Here is a 26,820-nt window from a genome sequence, read left to right on the forward strand (position 1 = left end):
GAAGAAGGGAGGAAAGAGAAAAATGACAAAAAGGAGAGGGAGAATATAAAACTTGGTGAGACACACGTAGGATGAGAAGAAGCTCAAGTGGGGAGAGGAGGGGAGGGTAAGATAACTGAGAGGGGGAGAGGTGAGACGAGGGAGGGAGGGAACGTAGAGGAGGGACTGAGAGCATAGAATGAGGGAAGAATGGAAGCGAGTAGACAGAGGTGAGGGAGAGGAGATGAGGACTGTGAGGGAGAGAGAGGAGAAGAGAAAACTGTCTTAATTCCTATTTCACCTTCTTTGCCAAATTTCTTCTCTTCCTGCTGTAGTGCGTTTACTCTAACCTGACAAAGATCCCTAAACCTTTCCAGCTTAGTTGGAGGCCAAGTGCAGTCAGATTGGAGAGTTGATTTGACTAGTAACCAAGGAGATGCATTCCTACCTCAAAGTTTAAGCTCATCAAATTTCATGCAACCACGTCTTTGTACCTGAGCTGTGAGAGTGGCCCAGTTCCGTCGAATGAAGACAAACCGACTATGTCAACCCTGTAAGAAAAAAAAAAGTAGTGGAGGAGTGAGGAGGAAGGGAGAGGTTGAGAGGGGGATGGAGTCACTGAGAGAAGAGAGGGAGAAAGAGAGGGGGAGGAAGGAGAGGGAAAAGTAACTGAAAAAAAAAAGGAAGGGAGGAAATAAGATGACAGGATGAGAAGAGAAAGAAGTGAATGAATGGTGGAAAAAAGGAAAGGAGAGAGAGAGAGAGAGAGAGAGAGAGAGAGAGAGAGAGAGAGAGAGAGAGAGAGAGAGAGAGAGAGAGATGTGAGGACCAAGGTGGAAAACCAGGTGGGACAAGAGAGAGAGAGAGAGAGAGAGAGAGAGAGGTGGGGGGGGGGGCAGGGACAGGTATTAGGTATATAAGGCTTCCAGAACCCCCTTCCCTCACACACTCCACTTGCCCTCCCTCGCTGGCAGTTCCCCCTGACGAAGATAGCCAAAGTAAGTTAGGATTTTTTACGGGATTATTTCTCTAGAATTTCTGTCTCATAATTCACTGTATTCTCCTTAAAAAATTTCGTAACACCCTCTTGATTTATTCTTCCTCTAACAACTAATTTCCCAAACGAAAAATATCTAGAGAAAGACTTCTTGACAGGATTATTTCACTCGAATTTCTCTCTCATTATTAGCCATACTCCTTTTGACTTAAAGAGATTCCCTTACACCTTCCCCTTAGCGATTTATCCTGTCTCTTATAGCTTAATATCTTTTTGTAGTCACTGATGCATACTATGACCCGTATTCCCGTAGGGTAAGGAGACTCCGTAGCACCTCTTCCTGAGCGATTTATTTTTGGATATTGCTGTTTAATATCAGTTTGTACGTTCCTTACGCAGAGCATGGCGATGTTAAATAAACTGATAACACAGAATAGGAAAGTAAGGTGAACTAAGGAAAATAAATCGCTTAGGAAAAGGTGTTTAGGAGCAGCTGTGTTTATATTATCACCATTTATTCTCTCATATTCTAAACAATTCGTGTATTTAATGCCCACCAAGGATGAGACGGAGAGATGAAGTGGAGAATGAGAGAGGGCGGTATGAGCTGGAGGAAGGGCAGCCAAAATTGCAGGGGACAGGGTGAAGTGGAGGCGATTTGTTTGTGGCCAACCCTTACAGGATAATGGCGTCTGACAATAGATAGATAGACAAGGTAAACAGATAGGTAGGTAGGTAGTTAGACAGACATTTTCTCCGGCTGTTTTCTGTCTCACACTGTCTCCAAACACCTCTCACGCTGTTTGATGTATTGCTGTATACTGTAAAGGAACCTGCAGTGTTGCCACATTACTTGGTGTTATCCATGAATTGTGTGATTGTGAAAATCTTCTAGCCGAAGTGTATAGACTTGATACAGATTTATCTATCTATCTCTTTATCTGTCATTCTGTCTATTTGTCTATCTATCTACTTGTCTGTCTCTCTACATCTAATAGATATAGATATGGGTGAATGTATGTAGCTCTATGTATCTTTATCTATTGCCAGTCGCCTTTCTCTCGTGAAGATTGGCCACAAACAAATTGCCTCCACGTCCATTGCCACTTGGCTGCACTTCCTCCAGTTTGTTCACCCCTCTTCCCTGCATCTCTCCACTCCAATCCCCTATTTCATCCTTGGCTTCTCCCCCCGCCTCTCACTCTCCACGTCACTCACATACACTCTCCTTATCAATCGCTCTTTCTCCATCCTTTCCTCATGACCAAACTATCTCAAAGCACTCTATTAACACTTGCAGTCACATCCACATCAACACCACAAGACTCCTCTACTTTCTCCTTTGTCTGTGTGTATCTGCATGTAACTCCATATGCATTTCTCACAACTCGTTTCCACTGCTCTCACCCTTGACTTGCGTCCTCCCAACATGGTCCAGGCTTCATTTCCATACGTTTGAGTGGAGATCACAATATTGTCATGCGTCGATTGCTTTATTTGCATGCTCACTTCCCTGTTCCTTATCGGTTCTTTCAGTGAACCAACAGCCTTTCAACCCTACTGTACCCTTTCAAACTCTTCATCCTCTTAACTTCCATCCTTACTTATCTCACAACCTAAGTACGTGAATGCACTGACAGTCTCCATTCCCTTCCCATCTAGTCCTAGTGCATTCCGTGAATTAATTTCCCGCAAAGACACTTTACCCTTCTCTACATTCACTTTTAGATTCCGTTTTCTACATACACTCTCAGACTCATTCACCAAGCCTTACAGTTCACAGTAATCGTCACTTAAGAATACAGGATCATCAGCAAGCAACAGTACAGGAAATTTCCACACCCTACCATCTCTCATAATTGTCACCCGAACACCCACTGCCCTACCTAGCATATCATTTATAACTCCATCCACGTACAGACTGAACAACCATAGAAATAATGACACACCCCTGCTTCAATCCAACACTCCGATCAAACCCACTCGATTTACTATCCACACCCACTGGAGCCCAGGCTCCCGCATTGGTGTATTATGTTGGGAGTAAGGATGGTGGTGTTGGCACAGAATGTCAACGTGCGATGTGTACTAGTGTTGGCACTGATCGTGATGATCCAGGTGTCCATGAGAGAGAGAGAGAGAGAGAGAGAGAGAGAGAGAGAGAGAGAGAGAGAGAGAGAGAGATAACACTGATAATACTGATACGGCAATGGTGTTGGCACAGATGGTCAGCATGCGGTGTGTGCTGGTGATGGCCCTGCTCGTGGCCATCCAGGTGTCCATGATCCTGGCCAACCCGTGGCGTGCACGTCCATACCGTGGCTACGATGATGACGGCTACGATGACCGTGACGACCACCGCTACGGTGGCGGTCGCTACGATGATGATCGTTACGATGACGATGATGACCGCTACTACTATCGCAAACGATGGTAGTGGACATCTCTACGATATGGGCCCGAATTCTTGTTGGTTATAGAAGTTCCCTAACACCTCTTCCCTAGTGATTTATTTTTTAATATGGCTAGTTAAAATCCTTTTGTATGTGATTTATGCAGAGTATGGCGATACTGGAAGGTTTCATATAACAGATGACAGTAAGGCGTACTAAACAAAGTAAAGTGCTTAGGAAAAGGTGTAAGGGAGCTTCGTCAACTGACGAGAAGTCGAACCATGAAGATGATGGCTAGCAATGATGATGATGATGATGATGATGATGACGATTGATGCGGTGGGTAGTTCTTATGTCCATGGTTGGTAAGGATTTTCACTGTAGCTTATAATAACAATACTCTGATAATAGTCATGGACGATGCTGATGTTAACTGTGGCTAAGAATAATGATAATAATAACCACGTCTTGTAGTTGTTATTGCTTTTTTTGGACATCATTATAACTATGACTGATGGCTACCTACTTACACAACTCTTCCTATCCTTCTCTCAACTCCAACACCTCATGGCAAAAATGTAACTGAAATTTACTCTCTCGATACATAAAACAAAGCATTTATATTTTGTGTATATTTCCTCCTACACCCTGTATAGATGGATGAAGTGGATTGAGCTGGTTGGTTATTAGGGTTAGATGACAAGTGTTGTATTGGGTTACTTTGTAGAAGAGGGCCACTTTTCAGTGGTCGGTGGCTGCCACTTTTTCGTGGCGCCACTAAAAATGGAGAGGGATGCTATGACAGTCCGCATACGGGCCACTTTTTCGTGGCAACCACAGGCAATTCCATCAACAGTCACCAGCAATGGGTCACCATTGGCGAGCCACCGTGGCGTGGCTGGTAAAATGGACCCTGCCACCATTTTTCTGTGGCTGCCACTAAAAATTGGCTCCTGTGCGAGCTTCCATAGAAACACGTGCTTTTTATTTCTCGTCACGAAAAGTGGCAGCCACCGTCCACTGAACAGTGGCCCCTGTGCGGGGGCCTGCGTAGAAGAGGCAAAAATTATTATGTGCATAAGAATATAGTCACGCTTCATATATTTCATACACCTCACACTGCCATACTTCACGCTATCATACTGCATATCACGCCACCACACCTCACACTGTCACACTTCACACTGTCACATCTCACACTACCACATCTTACACTGCCACACCTAGCATTGTCACACCTCACACTGCCACATCTCACATTCTCATACTTCACAGTACCGCACTTCACTCTGCCACATTTCATACTACTGTACTTCACACTACCACACCTCACACTACCAAACTTCACACTGCTACACCTCCCACTGCCACACCTTACACCACCACACTTCACACTGCCACCCCTCACACTAACACAACTCACACTACCACACTTCACACTACAACACTTCATACCACCACACTTCTCACTATCACACTTCACACTACCACGCCTCACACTGCCAAACTTTACACTGCCACACCCCACACTACCATATCTCACTCTGCCATACTTCACACTACCACATCTCACACTGCCAAACTTCACACTACCTCACTCCACACTCCCAAACGCCACATTGCTACACCCCACACTACCACACCTTAATCTGCCATACTTTACACTACCGCACCTCACAAAACGGCATCTCACACTACGACACCTCACACTGCCAAGCTTCATACCGCCAAACTTCACACTACCACACATCACACTGCCAAACTTCACACTAGCACATCTCGCTATCACACATACTGCCACACTTCAACTACCACTAATCACACTACCACACCTCACTCTGCCATACTTCACATTACCACACCTCATACTGCGACACTTCACACTACCACACCTCACTCTGCCAGTCACCCTTCCCATGACGATCCCAGCCAGAACGACATCAGTCTCCGGAACGTCATCAGGGATCTCCACGCGGAGGTGCAGGGCCTAACCCGAAGACTCCAGCGAGTGGTGCAGCATCTGCGCAACAGGAGGACTACCTTCTCAAGTTTAATATGGAGAGCGGGGCTTCTGCAGCTGCATGCAGTGTGTCTGAGGCTTCCGCTCCTCTAGGTCATGGCGGCGGAGAGGCGCCTGCGGGTGGACAACTAGACGCAGAGGGGGCTCATGCAAGGGAAGCTTCCTGTACCCAGATTGAAAAGCCTGTTCGAGGTGGACTAACTAAAGTTGACGTGCGCCAAGACCTGGTAGTAGCGTTACAGGACTGGGGGAACTTGAGGCGAGGTGGGAGGGGTTAATGCAGCGTGGGACGGAGCTGGTTGATGGGGTTGAGCAGTTACTTAAGATACAGAAGTCCAATGGTTAGCTCCACTTGTACATTTCTGACCTGGTATGCAAATGGTTTACGGACACGCTTTCCTGACTTACAATCTTATATAACAATGCATAAACTGGACTCGGTCGTCATACACTCTGACTGAGAAAATCTCATGGTTAATCAAATTAAAAAAAAAAAAAAAAAAAAATCTGCGGCCCTCCATTTTCCATAAACAACCTGTATTTGTACCCAGGTTCTAGAAAGCACTACACTTATTCAGTGTATAGTTCCATACAAAAAGTGTTGGTATTCTTGAATCTATGTTGTCTCTCGTAATTTTAGAGTGGATTTACTGTAATATACATCGTATTTTGCCTCCTGGCATCAATTTTTAGAAAATTACAAGCAGTTGTCATAAAAATGTGGTTATGTATGGAGGAAAAATGCTGTATGTCGCTACAACCTATGTTTAAATGATATACCAGTAGCCTTTTTTGCAATATTCGTAGCTTATCAAAGCTTTATGCTGTCGTATAGACCCTATTATTGTCCTTGTATTTTTTCTACCACTTAATGATACTGTAACAATGTTCACCAGCATTCATGGAAACATTTTCAGTACTATCAAATGCCATGTCAGATGCCATAAAAGCGTTTTGACATACTGTGTCAGTTAAGTAATAACACAAGCGATTGACGTTTTGTGTCATCCAATGCTAGTTTCATTAATAAGTGGTAGTATGCATCGTGGTCGCTGCACTTTATAAGAATGTCATTAATCCACCACCTATGTTTTCTTGGCATTCTTATGGCGTCTGTAAAGGATTATTCCGGCCATGAGGAGAAACTGGTCATGTTCTTCAAATGTTTGGCGCAGCCGCTGACGTGATGCTTCGCTGTGACTGGCCAGAACACGGACCTCGTACGTAGTCTTCACGGATATATGGATATATACATCACAGATACACTGACAAGGATACGGACACGGGCGCGGACACAGAGCACGGACAAATGGATGTCCGACCTAAAATGGACCTTTTGTCAAGACCGACTCGGCCACAACCTCATCTATCAACGCCGACTTAATGCCATATAGCCAGGTTTAGTTGGTGCTATAATAGTTTGCATAGAACAAATCACAAATATGCGTGATACGTTATATGTGATGTAACTGGCCAAAGGAAACAGAAACGTGAAATACCAAGAATCTCTATTATTTCAAGACATCTTCAAGTATATTTACCTTAAGAACCTGGAGATGTGAAACAAAAGACGAAGGCTTGATTTTCACGCTTCTGTTTCCTAGCGAGTAATACCCAACTTTACATTTAGTTTTACCTAAATACCTGCAGCTTTTTTTTTTTTTTTTTTTTTTTTTTGCTCGTGAAAGATAACCTTGTCACTGTTTATCAGGAGTGTTATCAGAACATACCATATTTGTAGGCTACATAACGTAGTTTGTAATTTATACAGAGATGTTCTTACTGGTCAGTGAGGTGTACGTTGTCTGAGAGTGAGGAAGAAAAGGAATACGCATATCGAAGACAGCAAGACAAACAATGGGCTACTGTAATAACTATTTCCCAAGCGATTTGCAGTATACCTATCAGTACGCTTTCATGCTCTCTCAGACTGTAAGTTACTGATACAGACTTTGTTGACATTAAAAAGATGTAAATAGCATACAGGAAGTCACTGCAGTGTTGTATGCAAAATAATTCTACAAGAAGTGTTAAAAGTCCCAAGGTTAATACGGTGCAAAGTAGGCAGCAAGCCTGCGAGTATTGCCAGTCACTCTGACACTAGAGAATTGGAAAGGAGAGTTGCCACACACCGCTCATACAGGCTAAGCTACCTAATCCCATATCAGATACGCTTCTACGCTATCATAAATATGTTTCAGGTACAAACATCTCTAAGCGACGCAGATAACTACACAAAACGGTCGAACAAGCAAGACAGAAATGAATTGTCTACAAATATCCGTCCGCTGTTGATGCATGGCAGTCCAGGTGTCCTTGGCAATGGCTATCACAGTTCACAAGGGTTAGGTACAGTTAGTTGGCCGCTGGTGGTGACTGCGTGAGTAGGACTGGGTTTATCCGCTGTATTTCTCCAGGTAAATGCCTTGCTGAAAGAAATATTATAGACTATATATGTGTGCATGTACCAAGGCGTCGAAGACGTCGATCATTTATGAAGCGGGTATACATACATACATACATAATGTAAATAGCAAGCCTAAAGAAGTGAAATCACTCAAGGGGTTCAGAGTGGTATCTTGGAATATGGGTAGCTTGAGGGGTAGGAGCGGCGGAAATGGTGGAGACCCTGAGCAGGATGGGGGTGGATGTCTGCTGTATACCGCTATTGGAAATTACGTTCAGAGGATAATCAGCAAGGAGGATTATTAGGATGGATTGTAGGTATAAGTGATTTTGGAAAGGAAATGTGGACAGATAGGATGGGGTGGGCGTGCTTGTCCATGAGAAATGGGTGGGATATGTTATGAGTGTAATAATAGTAGGTGAAAGGATTGTAGCGTTGAAATTGTTTGATAAACTCCCGGTTACAGTAATGTTGGCATATGCTCCACAGGTCGGCTTCGATGATGCAGAAAAAGACAGGCTCTGGTTTGATTTGATACGTGTGGTTGGTGGTATAGGGGATGATGAGATGGTAGTTTTGTGTGGGGCTTTAAATGGTCACGTCGGTAAAGCAGTTCAAGGACACGAAGGAGTACATAGGGATATGCATATGTTATGAGGAATGCAGAAGGGAAAGGGTGTGTTGGGGAGGTTGTGAACATGATTGTGTGCAACACGCATTTTAGGGAAAGAGAGCGTAGGCTGATTACATTATAGGTCTGGGGGTAATAGTAGCCAGATTGACTATTTCCTGGTCCGGAGCGTTGATAGGAGGTTGGTGAAGGGCGTTACAGTTATTGGGAGCGATAAGTGTGTCCAGAAACACAAATTATTGATATGCGTCATGGTACTTAAGAAGTGGGGAAGAAGACCTATGCACGTAGGCGGAAAACATGAAAGCTGAAAAACGAAGCAGTAAGGGATGCCTTTTATATAGCGAGATGAGTTGTGGTGGTTGAAAAGGGAACTGGAGACAAGTTTAATGAGATGTACAGAGCTCTCAAGAACAATCTTTGAGAGTTACTGATTCAGTGTCTGGATAGACAAGGGGCCCTCCGAGACAGATGGTGATATGGTGGTGGGATAAGGGTGTAGATGCTGCATTTATGGTGAAAAGAAGACTTTCCAGAAATGGGGCAGGGGTGGTAACAATGAGGAATACTTGGCTGCCAAACGTAGGGTAAGGAAGAAGGTATACAGGGCAAAATCTGAGTCTCAGGCTTTTGCTGGATAACCTAAATAATGCTGAAAGGAAGAATGTGGTATTTAAGGTGGCAAATCAGATGAAGAGAGAAAACAGGGATATCACTGGTGGGCAGTGTGTGAGGAATGATGAGGATAAGGTAGTGGTGGACAGTGAGAATACTGAAGACGCCCGGAGAGAGCATTATAACCAGCTGCTGAATGAGGAGTTTGGAACAGTGAAGGTTTGGAGTCAGAGGATCCAGTGTTTGGCCCTTGGCCGTTGATTGCTGCTGCCGCTTTGAGCAGGGCAACAGTCAGGATGCAGTTGAGAAAGTTGGCGGGTGTGTGTGGGTTAACTGCTGAAATGTTGAAGGCCTCAGGAGATAGAGGACGGAGCGAGGTTGGTTACTGATATGATAAATTCGAATATATATATATATATATATATATATATATATATATATATATATATATATATATATATATATGATTATATATGTATATATATATATATATATATATATATATATATATATATATATATATATATATATATATATATGATGACTGGCTGCAGAGTGTGACTGTAAATGTATTTAAGGGAAAGGTTCGTGCTCTGTAAAGAGGAAATTATAGAGGCATAAACTTTTTAGAGCAGGTACGAATAATGAAGTTAATGGAGAGTCCTAGAAGATGTGATAACGGAAAGAGTGAATACTGATGAGATCCACTTTGGGTTTATGCCAGGCACAGGGACCACTGATGCCATATTCATTGTCCAACAACATCAGCAAAAATATACAGGAAAGATAGGGTAGCAGTACTTTTTGTTGCTCTGGAGAAGGCCTTTGGCAGAGTCCCTAGGGAGGTAGTGAGATGGCAATGAGAAAGCTAAAGATCGAGGAATGGCTGGTTAGAGTGGTTATGGCAATGTATGTGGGTGCTCGCAACGAGGTGAGAGTGAATGGAAATTTGTATGAGGAATTTTCCGTGAATGCTGGCGTGTATCAGGGTCAGTTTTGAGCCCCTTATTGTTTGTTACCGTGTTTGAAGTTCTCTGACTTGACTTTAGAAACGGACTCCCATGGGAGATGTTTTGTGTTGATGGCTTGGTGTTGACTGCAGAGAATGAAAGGGAGCTGGAGGAAAGATTAGGAAATGGAGAAATGGAATGCGGCACAAGGGTTTGAAAGTAAATGCGATTAAAGTAAAAGTGTGATATACGAGAATATCAAGTGTGAACACGTGCAGTTTGCCACAAGGGTGTGGGAAGTAACTCCATCCTGTGCAGAGTTTGTGATAAGTGGGTGCATAAGGGATGTAGTGGTATTAGATGCAGGCTGCGAAATAATGCTGATATCGCGCTTGCAGTGTGTCGAGGAGGGCAGGTAAAGATTGACAGGAGTGCAAGGATTGATTTTGCTGGAGTGTCTCGTGTGTGTGTGTGTGTGTGTGTGTGTGTGGAGGATTTTTTTTTTCTTGTTTTATTTGGGAGGACATGTCACGTGCTGTTGGTGGGACTGGAGTTAGGTATGTGGTTAGGGCAAGGAATGGCTGGAGGAAGTTCAAGGAGCTGTTGCCTCTCTTAACATTCAGAGGGCTCACCTTCCGTCGTGAGGGATCTATGCAGCTTATGCTAGGAGTGTAATGTTGTATGACAGTGAGACCTGGGTAGTAAAAGAAGAGGATATTCGTAGGCTCAAACGTACAGAAATGACAATGTTTAGATGGATGCTTAGTGCGTCCTTGAATGCGAGGCCTGGGGGGGGGGGAAGGGATAAGATTGTGACTGAAGTGTTGATAGGAAGGATGAAACTTGAAAATATTGATATTGTGATAAGAAGGGGTACATTTAGATAGTTTGGGCATGTAGAGAGGATGGTGGATGACAACTGCGTGCGGAGGATGAGAGGTGTGAATGTTGAGGGTAGAGTTGCGAGTGGCAGACCAGAAAGAAGACTTGGGGGAAGGTCTTAGAGTGACTTCAGGGATAAGAGACATACTCATATATGGGAAGCTGTTCGTGATACAACAGCCTGGAGATCCGCCATTAGGTGACCAAGTCTGGCTCATTCAGACATGCTGGATCCTTTATAAACGAAACCACACACACACACACACACACACACGTGCAACCCTGCTCATGTAAAATAGAGCCCCATACATTCTCTCTCTCTCTCTCTCTCTCTCTCTCACTTCATTTACCACACCCATGTACCACAACAGGTAAACAAATACAGGACGTAGGGGGCGACATGCAGGTTGATTAAGGAGTTGGCAAGAAATTCAGTTGATTCCTGATTTCAGTGCAAAGGTCATACGCTTCAGCCTTTAATCGTAAAGAGGAGTGCAAACCCCTAATTACTGACGGTCATTTAACGCCTGTGGTTATTACCTATGGTTAGCCTACATCCCATATTACACAGTGCAGTCAGCAGCCATTTGGGAAGGTTACATACGTTCCGTCATTGCCATCTACTTCAGAAATCAGCGTCACAATTTTGGAGAGTGCATCCCACTTCCCGAGTTCAGGTTTACGCATGCCACCCTAAGACATGGATGATCTAGAAACCTATATCAGATTCACAACGGTAATGGAATAAAGGGCATTAAAACTGTCCATTTCCACTCCTTGTTACTGTACCCCATACTACTAAATGCTTTGTTTGGGGACAGACAACTGCTGGTATTTTTGGTGATTATTTTTTAGGTTATCAGTATAAACATAGCGATGAGGAGTATGCATGATTTTATCATGGGATAGAAATGGATAATTTCTTCTATTACCGCCATTCGAATATATATGTAATCTGCCCGTAACGGTTTCTTCTATATATCTTCATCGAACATTTATGTCTTAGAAAGGCCTCAGGAATCACCTCTTGACGTTTGTATGTCAACTCCTTGGACATTATATATATATATATATATATATATATATATATATATATATATATATATATATATATATATATATATATATATATATATATATATATATATATACACACACACACAGGGTGTTAGTGAACGGCACCGACAAACTTCGAGGGTCAGTAAGATGTACAGTGGAAAATAGTATAATATTATTATTCTATATCTTTTTCACTACAAATGCATAATTACGGAGATAGACGTCTAATAAGAAATATTGCGCAACAGAGTTGCCAAGACAGCGCTAACCATCAAGCACATGATGTAACAGTTACACTGTGAAATAATACACAGTGCTGGTATAATGATTACCTATTTACATGTTCTGAATCATTTCATGCATGTGTGTTACGATATGTTGCTGATATAATGCTTTAGCAGGAATTTACCAAGTGCCTGAGCGAACGCAGGGAGGGCCATTGCCGATCATTTACAACACTGTTCACTGGTCGTATTGTTGAAGGCAAAGTTTGTGCCAGGTATCTGAACACTGCAGGTTGTCGGTCGATTGGTCATGGAGCGTGGTTGAGCAGCGATAGTTTTCATTCAGGTGTTGCTCGTTCAAGTACGATTTTGCACAAATAAAATTACATACTGTTGTTCACACACTTGCAATAATACGAACCAAAGACATACAGTCCTTAGACATTAGAGCGGATTCGACCAGAAACAGAAGCACTGAAACACAAGTTGACCCACACAGAAACTACTTTGAAGGGAATATGCAATAATGCAACAACACAGCGTAAACTGGAAAGACATATCGGGTATGACGTGTCTATTAAATTTTATGAGTCGGTGTCTGTATTAGGGTGTGAGTAAAATTGTGTGTGTGTATGGTTGATTTAGGGTTGTGATTGTAGGGGTGACTGGGGACGCGTGTGTGTGTGTGTGTGTGTGTGTGTGTGTGTGTGTGTGTGTATGGTTGATTTAGGGTTGTGATTGTAGGGGTGACTGGGGACGTGTGTGTGTGTGTGTGTGTGTGTTGGGGTTGTTACTATGGGTGTATGGGGAGGTGGTGTGTATGTGTGTCGGTCTTGGTGTATCAGTGTGTATGCGTGTGTGTGTGTGTGTGTGTGTTGGGGTTGCTACTATGGGTGTGTGGGGAGTGTGTGTGTGTGTGTGTGTGTGTGTGTGTGTGTGTGTGTGTTTACGAGATTTGTATCCACACGTGTATATGGTAACGAATGCCAGTGTATTTGGCTATAGCCTTCTTGATCATTCATATATCCATGTGTTGTGTGCATGTTAGGTTTGATGTACGTGAACATTTAACAATGCACTACATTACCAGTCAGCTGATTTAGGTCATAACGTTGTGAATTTTACCATTAACCAGCATGTTACACGTGTGCACTACTGTAAACGTAACGTAACTCACTATCAAGAACAGTAACAATAGAGCAACTCTTATTCACATAACTGGCAGACCTATTTTATCGCGTGTGATAAAGCCTCGAAGCCACATGATTACTCTGGCTTTTTTCACTAAACCCACACCTCGAACTGATAACGCAGCACTGTCTTATTACAGCTGCACAATCTGTCCATTACTTGAGGGCTAAAGATACAATATTCTTCTTTACATTATCTTACTGATCGGATGATCATGGTTCCCCCAGGTCAACAGGATGCAGTAGTACTCGTATATGAGGCTGTCGGATATGCACCTGACCTATGGTTCTGCGCACGGAAATGGTGGGGAAGCTGTCCGTCTTTATGCAGAAAGATTCCCCCAGCGGCAGCATCAACATCACACTACATTCACATCCATATACAGAAGGCTGAGGGAGACAGGAAACTTTAGGTGCAATCTGTCAGAAACATGACTACAATGCTTTGTTCGCACACCCCAACTTGAAGAGAGGATCCTGGAGGCAGTTGCAACGAATCCGCAAGCAAGTACTCACGGTGTGGCAAGTGATGTGGGGGTCAGCCATTGTACCGTATGACATGTACTTCACGAACAGCTCCTTCACCCCCACCACTTAGAGAGTTGAGCATTTACTCCCAGAGAACTTTCCACGACGTTCAAACTTCTGTGAGTGGTTTCAGGACCAAACAGCACTCGATCCAGATTTTTCTAGCATGATGCTGTTCACAGACGAGGCATCTTTCACAAGACCAGGGATGTTTAACAGTCACAATATGCATGATTGGGATGAGGCCAATCCCCATAGTACATGTTATGTATATATACGCAACGACTTATCTTGCTCTCGTGTTCCTGAACTCGATTCTTCTGAATTCTCTACACTCTGGCTTCGGCATTCCTGTCATTCTCTGACTAAATATATCTGTACTGTTTACTTATCTCCTAATTCTACTGGCTATCAAAAATTCTTTGACTATCTTCTACGATGGAACGCATTCTATCCATTTCTCCTTTCTCTGAAATTTCCATTCTAGGGCATTTCAACGTTCACCATCACCTTTGGCTCTCCTCTCCTTTCATTGATCCACCTGGTGAACAAGCCTACACGTTTTCTATCCTTAATGACCTAGAGCAGCTTGTACAGCACCCTACCCGTATCCCTGACCGCCTTGGGGAGAGCTCCAACATACTTGACCTCTTCCTTACAACTAATCCTTCTACTTACACTGTTAATCTTTGCTCTCCGTTGGGCTCCTCCGATCACAACCTTATCACCTTAACCTGTCCTATCGCTCCAGTACGGCCTGTGGACCCTCCAAAGAAACGCCGTCTGTGGCACTTTGGAGCTGCGGATTGGGAGGACCTCAGGCAATAATTCTTTGATTTTCCCTGGAATGATAATTGCTTCCATGGCCGGGAGCCATCTGAGTGTGCCTTGCGCATTACGGAGGTTATTCTCTCGGGCATGGAAGCATACATTCCTTTCTCATTTCCTTTGACTAATGCAAGAAAGCCTTGGTTTAATCACGCTTGTTCTAATGCTGTTTGCAACAAGGAGAGGGCCTATAAAAGGTACTGGAGCCAACCCACCCCTGAATCACATATTTTATACGTTTCTGCCCGGAATCATGCTAAGTGTGTTCTTCGCTCTGCTAAAAATAATTTCATTCATACTAATGCTCTCAACTCTCCAACTCGAATTCTTCCCGCTCCTTCTGGCACCTTGCCAAAAATCTTTCTAACAACTTTACCTCATCATCCTTCCCTCCTCATTTCTACTCTGATGGCTCTGTAGCTATTTCTTCTACTGATAAAGCAGATCTCTTTGCTCAGACTTTCTCCTCCAATTCCACCCTAGACGATTCCTGTGCTGTTCCTCCATCATTTTCCCCCTCTCACTTCCTCATGGCTGGAATTAAAATTTCTTCAGCTGATGTATTTTCTGCCATCACAGGCCTCAGTACTAATAAGGCATATGGGCCTGATGGAGTCCCTCCTGTTGTTCTCAAGAACTGTGCTTCTGTGCTTACACCCTGGCTAGGCAAACTCTTTCGCCTTTGTCTGTCAACTTGTACCTTTCCTTCTTGCTGGAAGTTTGCTCTCATTCAGGCAGTCCCAAAGAAGGGTGACCATTCCCAACCCTCTAACTATCGTCCAATTGCTTTAACATCCTGTATCTCAAAAGTTTTCGAGTCAATTCCTAATAGAAAAATTTTAAGGCATCTTTCCTATCACAACCTTCTTTCTGATAGTCAGTATGGGTTCCGTCAGGGACGCTCCACAGGCGGTCTTCTCACCTACCTTTCAGACTCCTGGTCATCATCCTTTTGGGACTTTGGAGAAAGCTTTGCCATTGCACTTGACATCTCAAAGGCTTTCAATCGAGTCTGGCATAAATCTTTAATTTCCAAACTGCCCTCTTACGGTTTCTATCCTTCTGTCTGTGCCTTCATCTCTAGCTTCCTTTCTGGTCGTTCTATAGCCGATGTTGTAGACGGCCATCGTTCTTCTCGATCTATCAACAGTGGTGTTCCCCAGGGCACTGTCCTATCACCAACTCTCTTCCTTTTATTCATCAATGACCTTCTAAGCTGTACATCTAACCCTATCCACTCATACGCTGATGATTCCACCCTTCACCTTTCCATTCGGTTCCCGCAGTTACTTCAGCAAACAAGGGATGAGGCTATGGCACGCCTAATGTCTTACTTGGCTGGTATCTCTGACTGGGGTAAAAAATAATCTTGTTGTTTTTAATCCATCAAAGACTCAGTTTTTACACGTATTTACCCGACAGAATCTTCCACAGATATACCCACTAACGTTTAATAGTATTCAGCTTAATCCTGCATCATCCTTGAACATGCTTGGGGTTTCATTTACTCGGGACTTATCTTGGAAAGATCATATTACATCTCTTGTCAAATCTGCTTCCAAGAGATTAGGTGTGCTTAGCCGACTGCGTTCCTTCTTTACCCCTGCACAATTGTTGACTCTATACAGGGGTTTTATCCGCCCCTGTGTGGAGTACAACTCTCATGTGTGGGGAGGCTCCCCACATACAGCTCTTCTCAATAGGGTGGAGTCAAAGGCTTTTCGTCTCATTAACTCTCCTCCTCTTACTGACTCCCTTCAACCTCTGTCTCTTCGCCACACTATTGCATCTTTATCTTTTTTCTATCGTTACTTCAATGGTCACTGCTCCTCTGAACTGTCTGCATTCATTCCTCCACCTCTACAACGGGCGCGTAGGACCCGTCTAGCAGCAAACTCTCATCCCTTTTCTGTCCAACTCTCTATTGCAAGAGTTAACCGTTACTCCCAGTCCTTCATTTATGCAACAGATCAACTCTGGAACTGTCTCCCTCTGTCTGTATTTCCTGCTTCCTATGATCTCCAGTCTTTCAAACGCTGTGTGTCCAGGCATCTCGAAATGATCGGATCTTGAATTTGGCTCTCTTGTATTTTGTTTTTCACTTGGAAGGAACAATAATTGTGGGCCCGCGGCCTTTAGTTCCTTCTTCCTCGCATTAAAAAAAAAAAAAAAAAAATGGCCGAGAGAATATCAGCATCGCTTTTCCATAAATGAATGGTGCGGCATAATTAGTGATTGTATCATAGGTCCACGTGTACTTCCTGGCCGCCCTATGTATTGTGATTTCTTAGAGCATAATTTACCGTCATTACTAGATGATGTACCTCTAGCAAGGCGCAGGAGGATGTGGTACATGCACGACGGTGCACCTTTGGACTTCAGCAAGACTGTACAGGAATACCTTGATGCTCCAACAGGTGGATAGGAAATGGCGGTCCCATTTCCTGGCCAGCACGGTCCCCTGACCTAAATCCCAGTGATTTCAACCTGTTGGACCATCTAAAATCATAGTGTATGAAACGTCTGTTGACATCGAGGATGAACTACTCCCACGAATTCAGGCTGCATGCGATCGTGTACGTAGCACACCACGTGCATTTGAGCGTGTACGTCAGTCTATGATTCGGCGATGTCATGTATGTATTGAAGGTGGAGGAATACAAGTGGAACACCTGTAGTAATGTACGTACATGAATCTGTTTTCATGTACTTACATGAGTCTGGTTTGGATTGTAAAATTTCCCTGACGTCGTACATTATGATACCCACAGTTAACAAAGTCATTTCACAGCGACAGACACTGCGACTGCAAGAAACACTGATTGTTATTTTTCATAATCATAATCCATTTATTTCGCTACCGTACTGAATGTTATGCTGATATCAGGAAGCTTAGAGTTAACGTGGAAATGACAGCATCGGTGACTGGGTCATAACCGTATGCTGTGCACTACGCCACGATTTATTATAATCATTTTAATGGCCATGTAATTAATGTATTACGGTATTACTTAAACTGTTCAAGGACACAATGTTTCATTTATTATACATCACAGTAAACATTATGTACAGTATTATCATCATTCGACCGTACCTATGGACAGTACGTGGATATAACAAGTGGAAGGGGGAGGGGGAGAGGGGGAAGAGGGAGGAGGCGCCAGTGTTCGGATCGGTACCGAGTATCAATAGGCACGGCTAAGGACAACAATCACTGTTTTCAGTTTACGTCCTGCATCTTATCAGTGGCTCATTTTTTTGCATATCATTATAGAATAACGTGATTTTGTTTTTCAATAAGGGATTTATTCCCAAAGTTTGTCGGTGCTGTTCAATAACACCCTGTGTGTATGTGTGTGTGTATGTATATATATATATATATATATATATATATATATATATATAAATATATATATATATATATATATATATATATTTATATATAAATTTATATATATATATATATATATATAGATACATACACACACACACACACACACACACACACATTCATTGCCATCATCATCATCATCTCGTCCCCTTTTGTCACCAGCAGGTAGGGTGTGGCGGTCTCATGAGTTAAATTATATTTCATGAAAATGGAAAAATACACTAAAATGACGCAATGGAAGCGAAGGGGCTTATGGTGAATACATTGTTTCTGTATCAGTGTTATTGACATGGTGCACAGGAGACTCAGACTTATATCATGGAACTATTAATATGGACCACAGCAACATTTTTGTATATTGCAGGACATCATGGCAAGTGCAATGAACTGTGCAGTGAGGGTGGGAGTGATGAGCCCTGCCCCCTTTCAACACTTGATCAGAGCTGTGTCCACGTCAGCACGTTATCAGTACCCATCAGCGACAATGACAAAGGAAGCAACGCAGGAACGAGTGAAGTCCATCAAAGAAGCGCCTGGCCCACCACACTGGCCTCTGCTGGGATGTGCTCCTCATATGATATACAAGCAGATCACAGGCGGTGTGTTGGCATCTCACATACTTAGCTTAGAGCAGGAGGGGGGGGGGACACCAAGTAGGAGGTGGAAAGGAAAGATATAGGAGACAGGGGGTGTGAGTTGGAGAGAGGACCCCACAAAGGCAGAGGACAGGGCGACGTGGAGGCGATTTGTTGGTGGCTACGTTTTACAGCAGGGGTGGGGAACGTCCGGCCTCTGGGCCGTATAAGGCCCGCAAGACCATTTGATCAGGCCCGCGAGGCTATTCATAAATGAAGTTTCATAAACTCATGAACGAGTATTATGTACTGGGCTACAGTTGATTCTAAGTTGATAATTTTGTATGGCCCACAAATGATGTTAAAAAAATCCTAATGGCCCTTAATAGGAGAAAGATTCCCCATCCCTGTTTTATGGGATTAAGGAATCTGGCCAGAGAGAGAGAGAGAGAGAGAGAGAGAGAATCCACTTGTATAGAACATTTTGTGCTTTGTGTGTGCATTTCTTTAATAAGGTGACCAATTTATCACTGTTTTTTATTTGTTTCTGTCATTGTCTTAGTATGGTCATGGATGATATTATTACTGATAGGCGGAGAAAATATCACTCCGCTAGAAACTCACATGGCAGTATATTATGTGTTGCGGGGACGGGTAAGTCTGCTGGTGTGGGCGTGAGTGTGGCTATAGGAGTGGGAAATGGATAAATGTTGCAGGTTAGATACTGATAACACTGACTGAGCCGTCCCCACAACACACGACGGGGAAGTGGAAGACAAGCGTTATTTAAGGTCCAGTCTGTATATTTATCACCTTGTCCTCGTCACCTCTGGATAGAATTCGATGGCAAAAAAGTGGTCGAGTTCTTCAGGGGCATGGTGGAGAAGTATGGCCCAACATTCAGGATGGAGAACCCGTTGGTGCCCAAGATGGCGGTAGTGACGCGGCCTGAGGACTGCGAGGCCATGGTGCGAGCTACCATGGACAACCCCACGAGGGATGGCTTCACCTCACTCAAGAAAATCAGGGTGGAGGCGGTGGATGACTACTTCGAAGGCAAAGCTGGCATTTTGACCGAGTGAGTTGATTGATCGTGTACTGACTGGCATAGATTCCTAGGACCCATTTCATAGAGATTTATTCTGCATATTACACCTTGGTATCCTCTTGTATGCTGTTGATGCAAATTGTGTTGATATTAAGGCGATATTAATATCATACAATAGAATGTTAATGTGTAATATGCAAAACACATAATTAAGGAATAAGTATAGCACTAGCCGCCATCTCTCCATCTTCATTGCCAAGTTGTAACAATAGAGTAGAACTAGAATACAGTGCTAGTCACGAAGAAGTAGTATAGAAAGGGTGCAGTGCCATATCACTGCCTTTTTCTGCCACTAAGCTACGTGAAATAAATTGAAAAAGTACAAAAAGCTGGGCCAAGTTAATGTAAAATATATGTAGCAGGCAGTGTGTGATGGGGTGTTGTGTGGTGATGTGGTGTGGTGTGGTGACGTTGGTGTGCAGGGATATGTGATGTGGTGTTGTGTGATGTGGTGTGGTGATGTTGGTGTGCAGCGATATGTGATGTGATGATATGGTGTGGTGTGGTGGTGTTGGTGTGCATGGATGTGTGGTGTGATGATATGGTGTGGTGTGGTGGTGTAGGTGTCCAGGGATGTGTGGCGTGATGATATGGTGTGGTGTGGTGATGCTGGTGTGCAGGGATGTGTGGTGAGATGATATGATGTGGTGTGGTGATGTTGGTGAACAGGGATGTGTGATGTGTGGATAAACAGTGCATATCAGTCCTGTTTCCAGTGCTTAGGAAAAAATGATGCTTTACAGAAACAAAAATATCAGAGCAATATTATTATTATTATTATTATTATTATTATTATTATTATTATTATTATTACACTGGCCTGCGTTTCAAAACTTTTTTTTCAAAGGTCAGAGGTTTTTCAGCTGATTTAAGATCAGTTTCACACGCCGAATTAAGAAATGCAATCCATTTTCTTCAATCAGGTCATTTTTTTTTTTTTTAGATATGCTAGATTAAAAAAAAACAAAAACAAAAAAAACTGCATGTATGGCTCAAATAGTGTTACTGAACTGGTATGCATTAATTATGTTTTTGTCCTAAATTGGCACGAGTGCCTTTAAAAGACCTTTTTCTCTCCATTTCGGATCTGGATTGTCACTTTTCAATGAATCGAAAGTACAAGAACCACCCTGACAGGTTCTGCTATATATCTGTGGAATGTGACCCTTTCAGACCGTCAAACGAGAATTACAGATTTTGTGAAGAAGTCATATCACGCTTACTTCAGAGTCAAACTAGGCGACCAAGATAAGCCGTTCACCCCTCATATCTGTTGCAAAACATGTGTTCAAAACCTACAGGGTTGGAGGAACAAAGCGAAGAAGAGTATGCCGTTTGGTATTCCGATGGTGTGGAAGGACGGTAAAGATCACACCACAGACTGTTATTTTTGTATGACGAATCTACAGGCTATCAGTCGCAAGAACAAACATCATGTTCAGTATCCTGACATTCCATCAGCCATCAAGCCAGTCCCCCATGGCCCAGATGTTCCTGTTCTTGAACCTGACGTCAACATGGGATCGTCGTCCGACACTGAGGCTGGAGATGCGACCGATGCAGACGAGTCTGGTACATTTGAGCCAGTGAGGAAGACTGACCGGTGCCACTGAGCCAAGCTAAGCTCAACGATTTGACGCAGGACTTAAACCTGTCCGAGGAGTCTGATCAGCTGCTGGGTTCGCACCTTCGTGAGAAACGTCTGCTGGCACCGGAGACAATGTTCTTTTGGTATCGAAACTGAGAGAAAGAGTTCCAAAAATACTTCTCGTTTGCTGAGGCATCTTCTCGTTTACAGCAACAACATCGCCTACCTGACTGAAATGATGGGTTTGAAGTATGACGCTACAGAATGGAGGCTTTTCATCACCTCGTCAAGTAGGAATCTCAAGGCGGTTCTTCTGAACAACGGCAACAAGTTCGCTTTGATCCCTGTTGCACACTCAGTTGAAATGGGGAAAACTCACAACAACATGGAACGTCTGCTGTCTGCTGTCAACTACAAGGACCATGGTTTGTTGACCTGTGGAGCTCTCAAGGTAGTTGGTCACGTCCTAGGACTTCAAGGTGGGTACACAAAGTATCCATGCTTCATGTACCTGTAGGACAGCTAGGCAGACGACCAGCATTATTTCCGATGATAGTGGCCGTCTAGACATGGATTACAACCCGGCTCACACAGTGTTCTGTCTCACCCTCTAGTCGAACCGCACAAGATTCTACTCCCACCACTGCACATAAAAATGGGTGTCATGGAAAACTTCGTGAAGGCACTGGACAAAGAATGTGGAAGATTCACTTTTCTGTGACAGACGTTTCCATGCGTAAGCAGAGAGAAGCTGAAAGTGGGAATATTCGACGGCCTCAGATAAGAAAGCTCATCAAGGACACTTGCTGCGATGGATCATTGAATTCCTCTGAATTTTCTGCTTGGCTGGCGCTGAAGTCGATCATTGCAAACTTCCTGGGCAACCACCATAGTCCAGAGTGCGAGAAAGCTGTTGATAAGCTGATGGAGAGTTTCTGCCGACTAGATGCACGTATGTCGGTGAAAATCCATTTCCTCAGATCTCATCTGAACTCTTTTTCCAGAGAATTGTGGAGACTTCAGTGAAGAGCAGGGGGAGCGTTTTCACAAGAACATCCGAGTGATGGAGGAACACTATCAAGGACGGTGGGACGTCAACTTTCTGGCCGACTACTGCTGGTGCCTAAAGAGGGATGTGGTGTCTGCCCAGCACAAGCGGAAGTCCCTGGAGAAGTCATTCAAACCTGATTAGCCTAGTATATCGTGCTGTACCCTTCTTGCGATCTATAAGAACTGCCTGTAAAGCCTGTACATATATAGCAGTTGAGTTATGCTACTAGAAGAATCACTCATCTACCAATATGATGGGAAATTATCATTTCTAGAAGGTGTTATATTTCCAAAATTTGACCTGATTGAGAAAAAATAATGCGATTTTCGGAATCAGCGTAAGAAACTGATCCAAGAACAGCAAACACATCCTTGACCTTTATAATCACGCAGACCAGTGTTATTATTATTATTATTATTATTATTATTATTATTATTTTTATTGTTGTTGTTATTGTTTATGATATGGTGTGGTGGGCACTGTAAGAGAGGTATTGTGTAGCAGTGTGTGGACGGTGTGGTGTGTGTGGTGGGCAGTGTGAAATGGTGAACGGTGACAGTGTGTGGTATTGCGATTGTGGTGTGATGGGGATTGTGTGTGTGTGTGTGTGTGTGTGTGTGTGTGTGTGTGTGTGTGTGTGTGTGTGTGTGTGTGTGTGTGTGTGTGTGTGTGTATCAGTAAATTCATAAATGAGAGTTGGCAGTACTTTTTCATCCTCCTTCTATTACTCCATTGACTACAAGATTTCTCCGAGATAAAGAAACTCGTATCGTGTCAAGTGGGAAAAAAAAAACAAAAAAAAAATATTTTTATCAGAAAGTTGATGGAAACAGTATCATATGTTTTTTTTGCAGTTAATTTATCTGAATTAAACAAACAGCCTTACACTGGCCGAGAGAAAGGAAAGTATGTAGTTATTTTGCGGTCAAAGGGTTAAAGAAACGTAAAACAAATTGTGAGGCTGCGTAATTGTGAAAATTGTGAGAAAATAAGCTGCCTTTAAAACCAGATTGCATATGAGAAGGATAGAGTTCAATTAATCTACATAGGCTGGATGAAGATAACCAATTTAAGGTTATATTAGAGCCTTGACATCCATATTTGCAAGGATAATTTTTCAACATGCGTATCCTCATTCACCGATGTCTGAACTGTGATGTCCTATGCATCCCTTACATCACTGTAGGCAGCGGTCATGATTATAGCTGTGTTCGTGTAGTGGGTGAGAGTGCGTGCTAGGGATTAAGAGGTAAAGAGTCGAATCCCATCCAAGGATCTTTAGATAACGAAGGGAAGAAATATCCAGTTCGAGTATTTAAAAAAAAAAAAAAAAAAAAAAAAAATGTCTTACCCCTTCAGGATAATAAACAGCATGAACTGTCTCAAGATGGGGAGAGTTTAGTTAATACTTGTGTGGTTATGGTGTGTGGTGTGGTGTAGTATTGGTGTGTGGTGTGGTGTGGTAATGGTGTGAGGTGTGGTGTGGTATTGGTGTGTGGTGTGGTGTGGTATTGGTATGTGGTGTGGTATTGGTGTGTGGTGGTAATGGCGTGTGGTGTGGTGTAGTAATGGCGTGTGGTGTGGTGTGGTACTGGTGTGTGGTGTGGTGTGGTATTGGTGTGTGGTGTGGTGTGGTACTGGTGTGTGGTGTGGTGTGGTGTTGTAATGGTGTGTGGTGTGGTGTGGTATTGGTGTGTGGTGTGGTGTGGTATTGGCGTGTGGTGTGGTGTGGTATTGGCGTGTGGTGTGGTGTGGTATTGGCGTGTGGTGTGGTGTGATAATGGCGTGTGGTGTGGTTTGGTGTGGTGTGTTGTTGTTAAGGCGTGTGGTGTGGTGTGTTAATGGCGTGTGTTATGGTGTGGTGTAGTTTGGTGTCTTAATGGCTTGTATTATGGTGTGGCAATGGCGTGTGGTGTGGTGTTAATGGAATGTGTTATGGTGTGTTAATGGCTTGTATTATGGTGTGGCAATGGCGTGTGGTGTGGTGTGTTAATGGCGTGTGGTGTGGCAGGAACGGTGAGGAGTGGTGGCGTGTGAGAAGCCGTGCGCAGACCCCCATGATGAGGTCCAAGAATGTGGCCGCTTACATCACCCGTATGGATGAGGTCACTCTCGACTTCATGGACAGGTGAGCCAAAGTAACACTCATTATAACACACTTGATGCCTCACCCTCAGGTACACAGACATGATAGCTCTCCCTCAGGTACAGATATAATAGCTCACTCTCAGATACACAGACACGACAGCCCTTCCTCAGGTACACAAACATGATAGCTCACCCTAAGATGTTACGTAGACGGACGTGTTTGGTAGCCTAATGATGATTAGTCACAGATAATTAACCCATTCAGACCACTACCATTTTTATTTTTCATTCTTGCCGCCTACATACGATTCAGTTCAACCTGGGGAATATTTGTGCCATGAAGGGGTTAGTGAAGGCTATATATAACCCCTCCGGTTCGGAAAGTGTCTCCTGAGCTGAATAATATTGTCTGATAGGAACATAAATGGAATGCAGAATACGTCGTGGGACTGAAGTGGTTAAACATAAGGCATGGTCGGACAACAGTGACTATCATCTTGGCTACGTAGGGTATAAAATAACATATTGTATTGAGGAATTCCATTTGCTTTCACACTCCCAATGTCATGTCACTTGTCATAAGACCCTGTTTCCTTGTTCTACTCTTCCTTTAATATCAGTCTTCCTGTTACTGTACTCTGTTCACTTTAACTTGGCCTGAAACTGCCATCTCTACATCTTGAATACTAAGGTGTGTTGTATGAGATTCATAACATAATACTGTGTTAGTCACGAGGAAGGGCTATGGAAAAGCCGTAGAATCTAGGCAATGTTTTTTCTGTCACTGAGCTATGTGCAATAAGCTGCAAAAGGGAGAGAATCTGGACTAAGTTAATGTAAATGAAATATACTTCGTTCACAGCATTTCTTTCTAATTTCTTGAGGATCCACAATGACTTTACTTCCAAACCAGTGGCGGTAATTTTCCTTCACAGTTTGTATTTATGTCATCCCTTTGCAACTGACACCTTGCTCTTATTTGCACTCTCTCTCTCTCTCTCTCTCTCTCTCTCTCTCTCTCTCTCTCTCTCTCTCTCTCTCTCTCTCTCTCTCACGGCATACTTCCACCATGCCTCCAGGATGGCGTGGCTGCAGGATCAGTACGGGGAGATGCCCAGTGACTTCCAGACGGAGCTGTACAAGTGGGCGCTGGAGTGTATGTATCACCTTACCCTACACACACATATATAGTACTCATATACATATCACCTAGTACTCGTATATATGTCACCTCTCCCTAAACACGCATGTATTTCCTATAGGACCGACTAGCGGGGGTAGCCGGCGTTGCCCAGGAAAAAAATCCTATAACCGTGCATACCGGAATTGCCTGGCACCCTGGATGGCCACTTCCCTTGTGGGAGAAGACCCCCGGGGTCCCATTGTACCCGTCAGACATATGTTACTCCTTGGACCCATTTCCCCAGTGTTGTATTCCCCATAAACTTGTTGTACCTTGTCTATTTTCACGGCACCCACCCACCCACCCACCATCCCTCTTCCCATCCACCATCCCTCTTCCCACCCACTCACCCACATTTACCCACCCATCCTGCCCACCCACTCATCCACCCTCGTTGTCCCACCACATCCATTCAACGCTGCCCACCAACCCCACCCATCCTGCTCCACCACACCCGCCCTTCCACCCACACTGTTCTTCCACACCCAGCCACAGTCCCTCCACACCCAGCCACAGTCCCTCCACACCCACCCATCCATCCACTTAACCCTGCCTACCCCCCTCCCCACCCGCCTTGCCCACCCTACCAAACCGTCAGCCCGTCCCACCTATTTGTAGCTAATAATATGGTTGGAAAGTAAAAAAAAAATCTACGGTAATTGGCTACCATGTTTCCACCATTTTGACGAGTATTTCTTATTAGTTCAAATCTTTATCAATCAGGGGCGCCACTTTTGCAACTGCAATGTACATATTTAAATTCGTCGTAAAAAGTTGTACAATTAGAGCTGTTTAGAGGGTATTATTTGCATTCCTGCTTCATGTGTATAATTATCTAGCTCGCAATAACTCTGGTGTAACTACTAAAATTGGTAACACTCCTGTACAGTAATCAAATAATTATGACCCAGGTGCTGTATGACGATATCCAAAAATGATCAGTATAGCTTCTGATGTCCAGAGAAGATTAATGTATTATTTTCTCAATATGCATTTACTAGCAGTACAGAATAGAAGGTGTCACAAGCCAGCGATATATGAGATCCTTATGAACAGCGCCAACTAGAAAGTGTCACAAAGCGATATATGGAACCCTTATGAAAGCGGCTTTGTCAACGCGGGGAAAAAATCAA

General features: G+C 43.5%; 1 protein-coding gene and 1 long non-coding RNA gene across 2 annotated transcripts in view; both read left to right on the forward strand.

The window, feature by feature from the left end:
• The first annotated feature begins 950 nt into the window (after positions 1 to 950).
• Positions 951 to 3,963, forward strand: LOC145416687 (uncharacterized). Its single transcript, XR_013900318.1, has 2 exons — positions 951 to 977; positions 3,201 to 3,963. It is a non-coding gene; the product is annotated as an uncharacterized LOC145416687 (long non-coding RNA).
• Positions 3,964 to 7,758: 3,795 nt separating this feature from the next.
• The window catches only part of LOC145416602 (cytochrome P450 CYP12A2-like), a 35,228-nt gene continuing 16,166 nt past the window's right edge, over positions 7,759 to 26,820 (forward strand). Inside the window, exons 1-5 of the mRNA XM_080285534.1 lie at positions 7,759 to 7,806; positions 18,459 to 18,693; positions 19,507 to 19,747; positions 24,428 to 24,544; positions 25,584 to 25,660. Coding sequence (XP_080141660.1) covers positions 18,465 to 18,693; positions 19,507 to 19,747; positions 24,428 to 24,544; positions 25,584 to 25,660 — 664 coding nt within the window. The 5' untranslated portion in view covers positions 7,759 to 7,806; positions 18,459 to 18,464. The remainder of the gene's footprint in view (positions 7,807 to 18,458; positions 18,694 to 19,506; positions 19,748 to 24,427; positions 24,545 to 25,583; positions 25,661 to 26,820) is intronic.

This window comes from Coenobita brevimanus, chromosome 107 (assembly GCF_032717465.1).
Source record: "Coenobita brevimanus isolate Jiangsu-jjx chromosome 107, ASM3271746v2, whole genome shotgun sequence".
Taxonomy (NCBI): domain Eukaryota; kingdom Metazoa; phylum Arthropoda; class Malacostraca; order Decapoda; family Coenobitidae; genus Coenobita; species Coenobita brevimanus.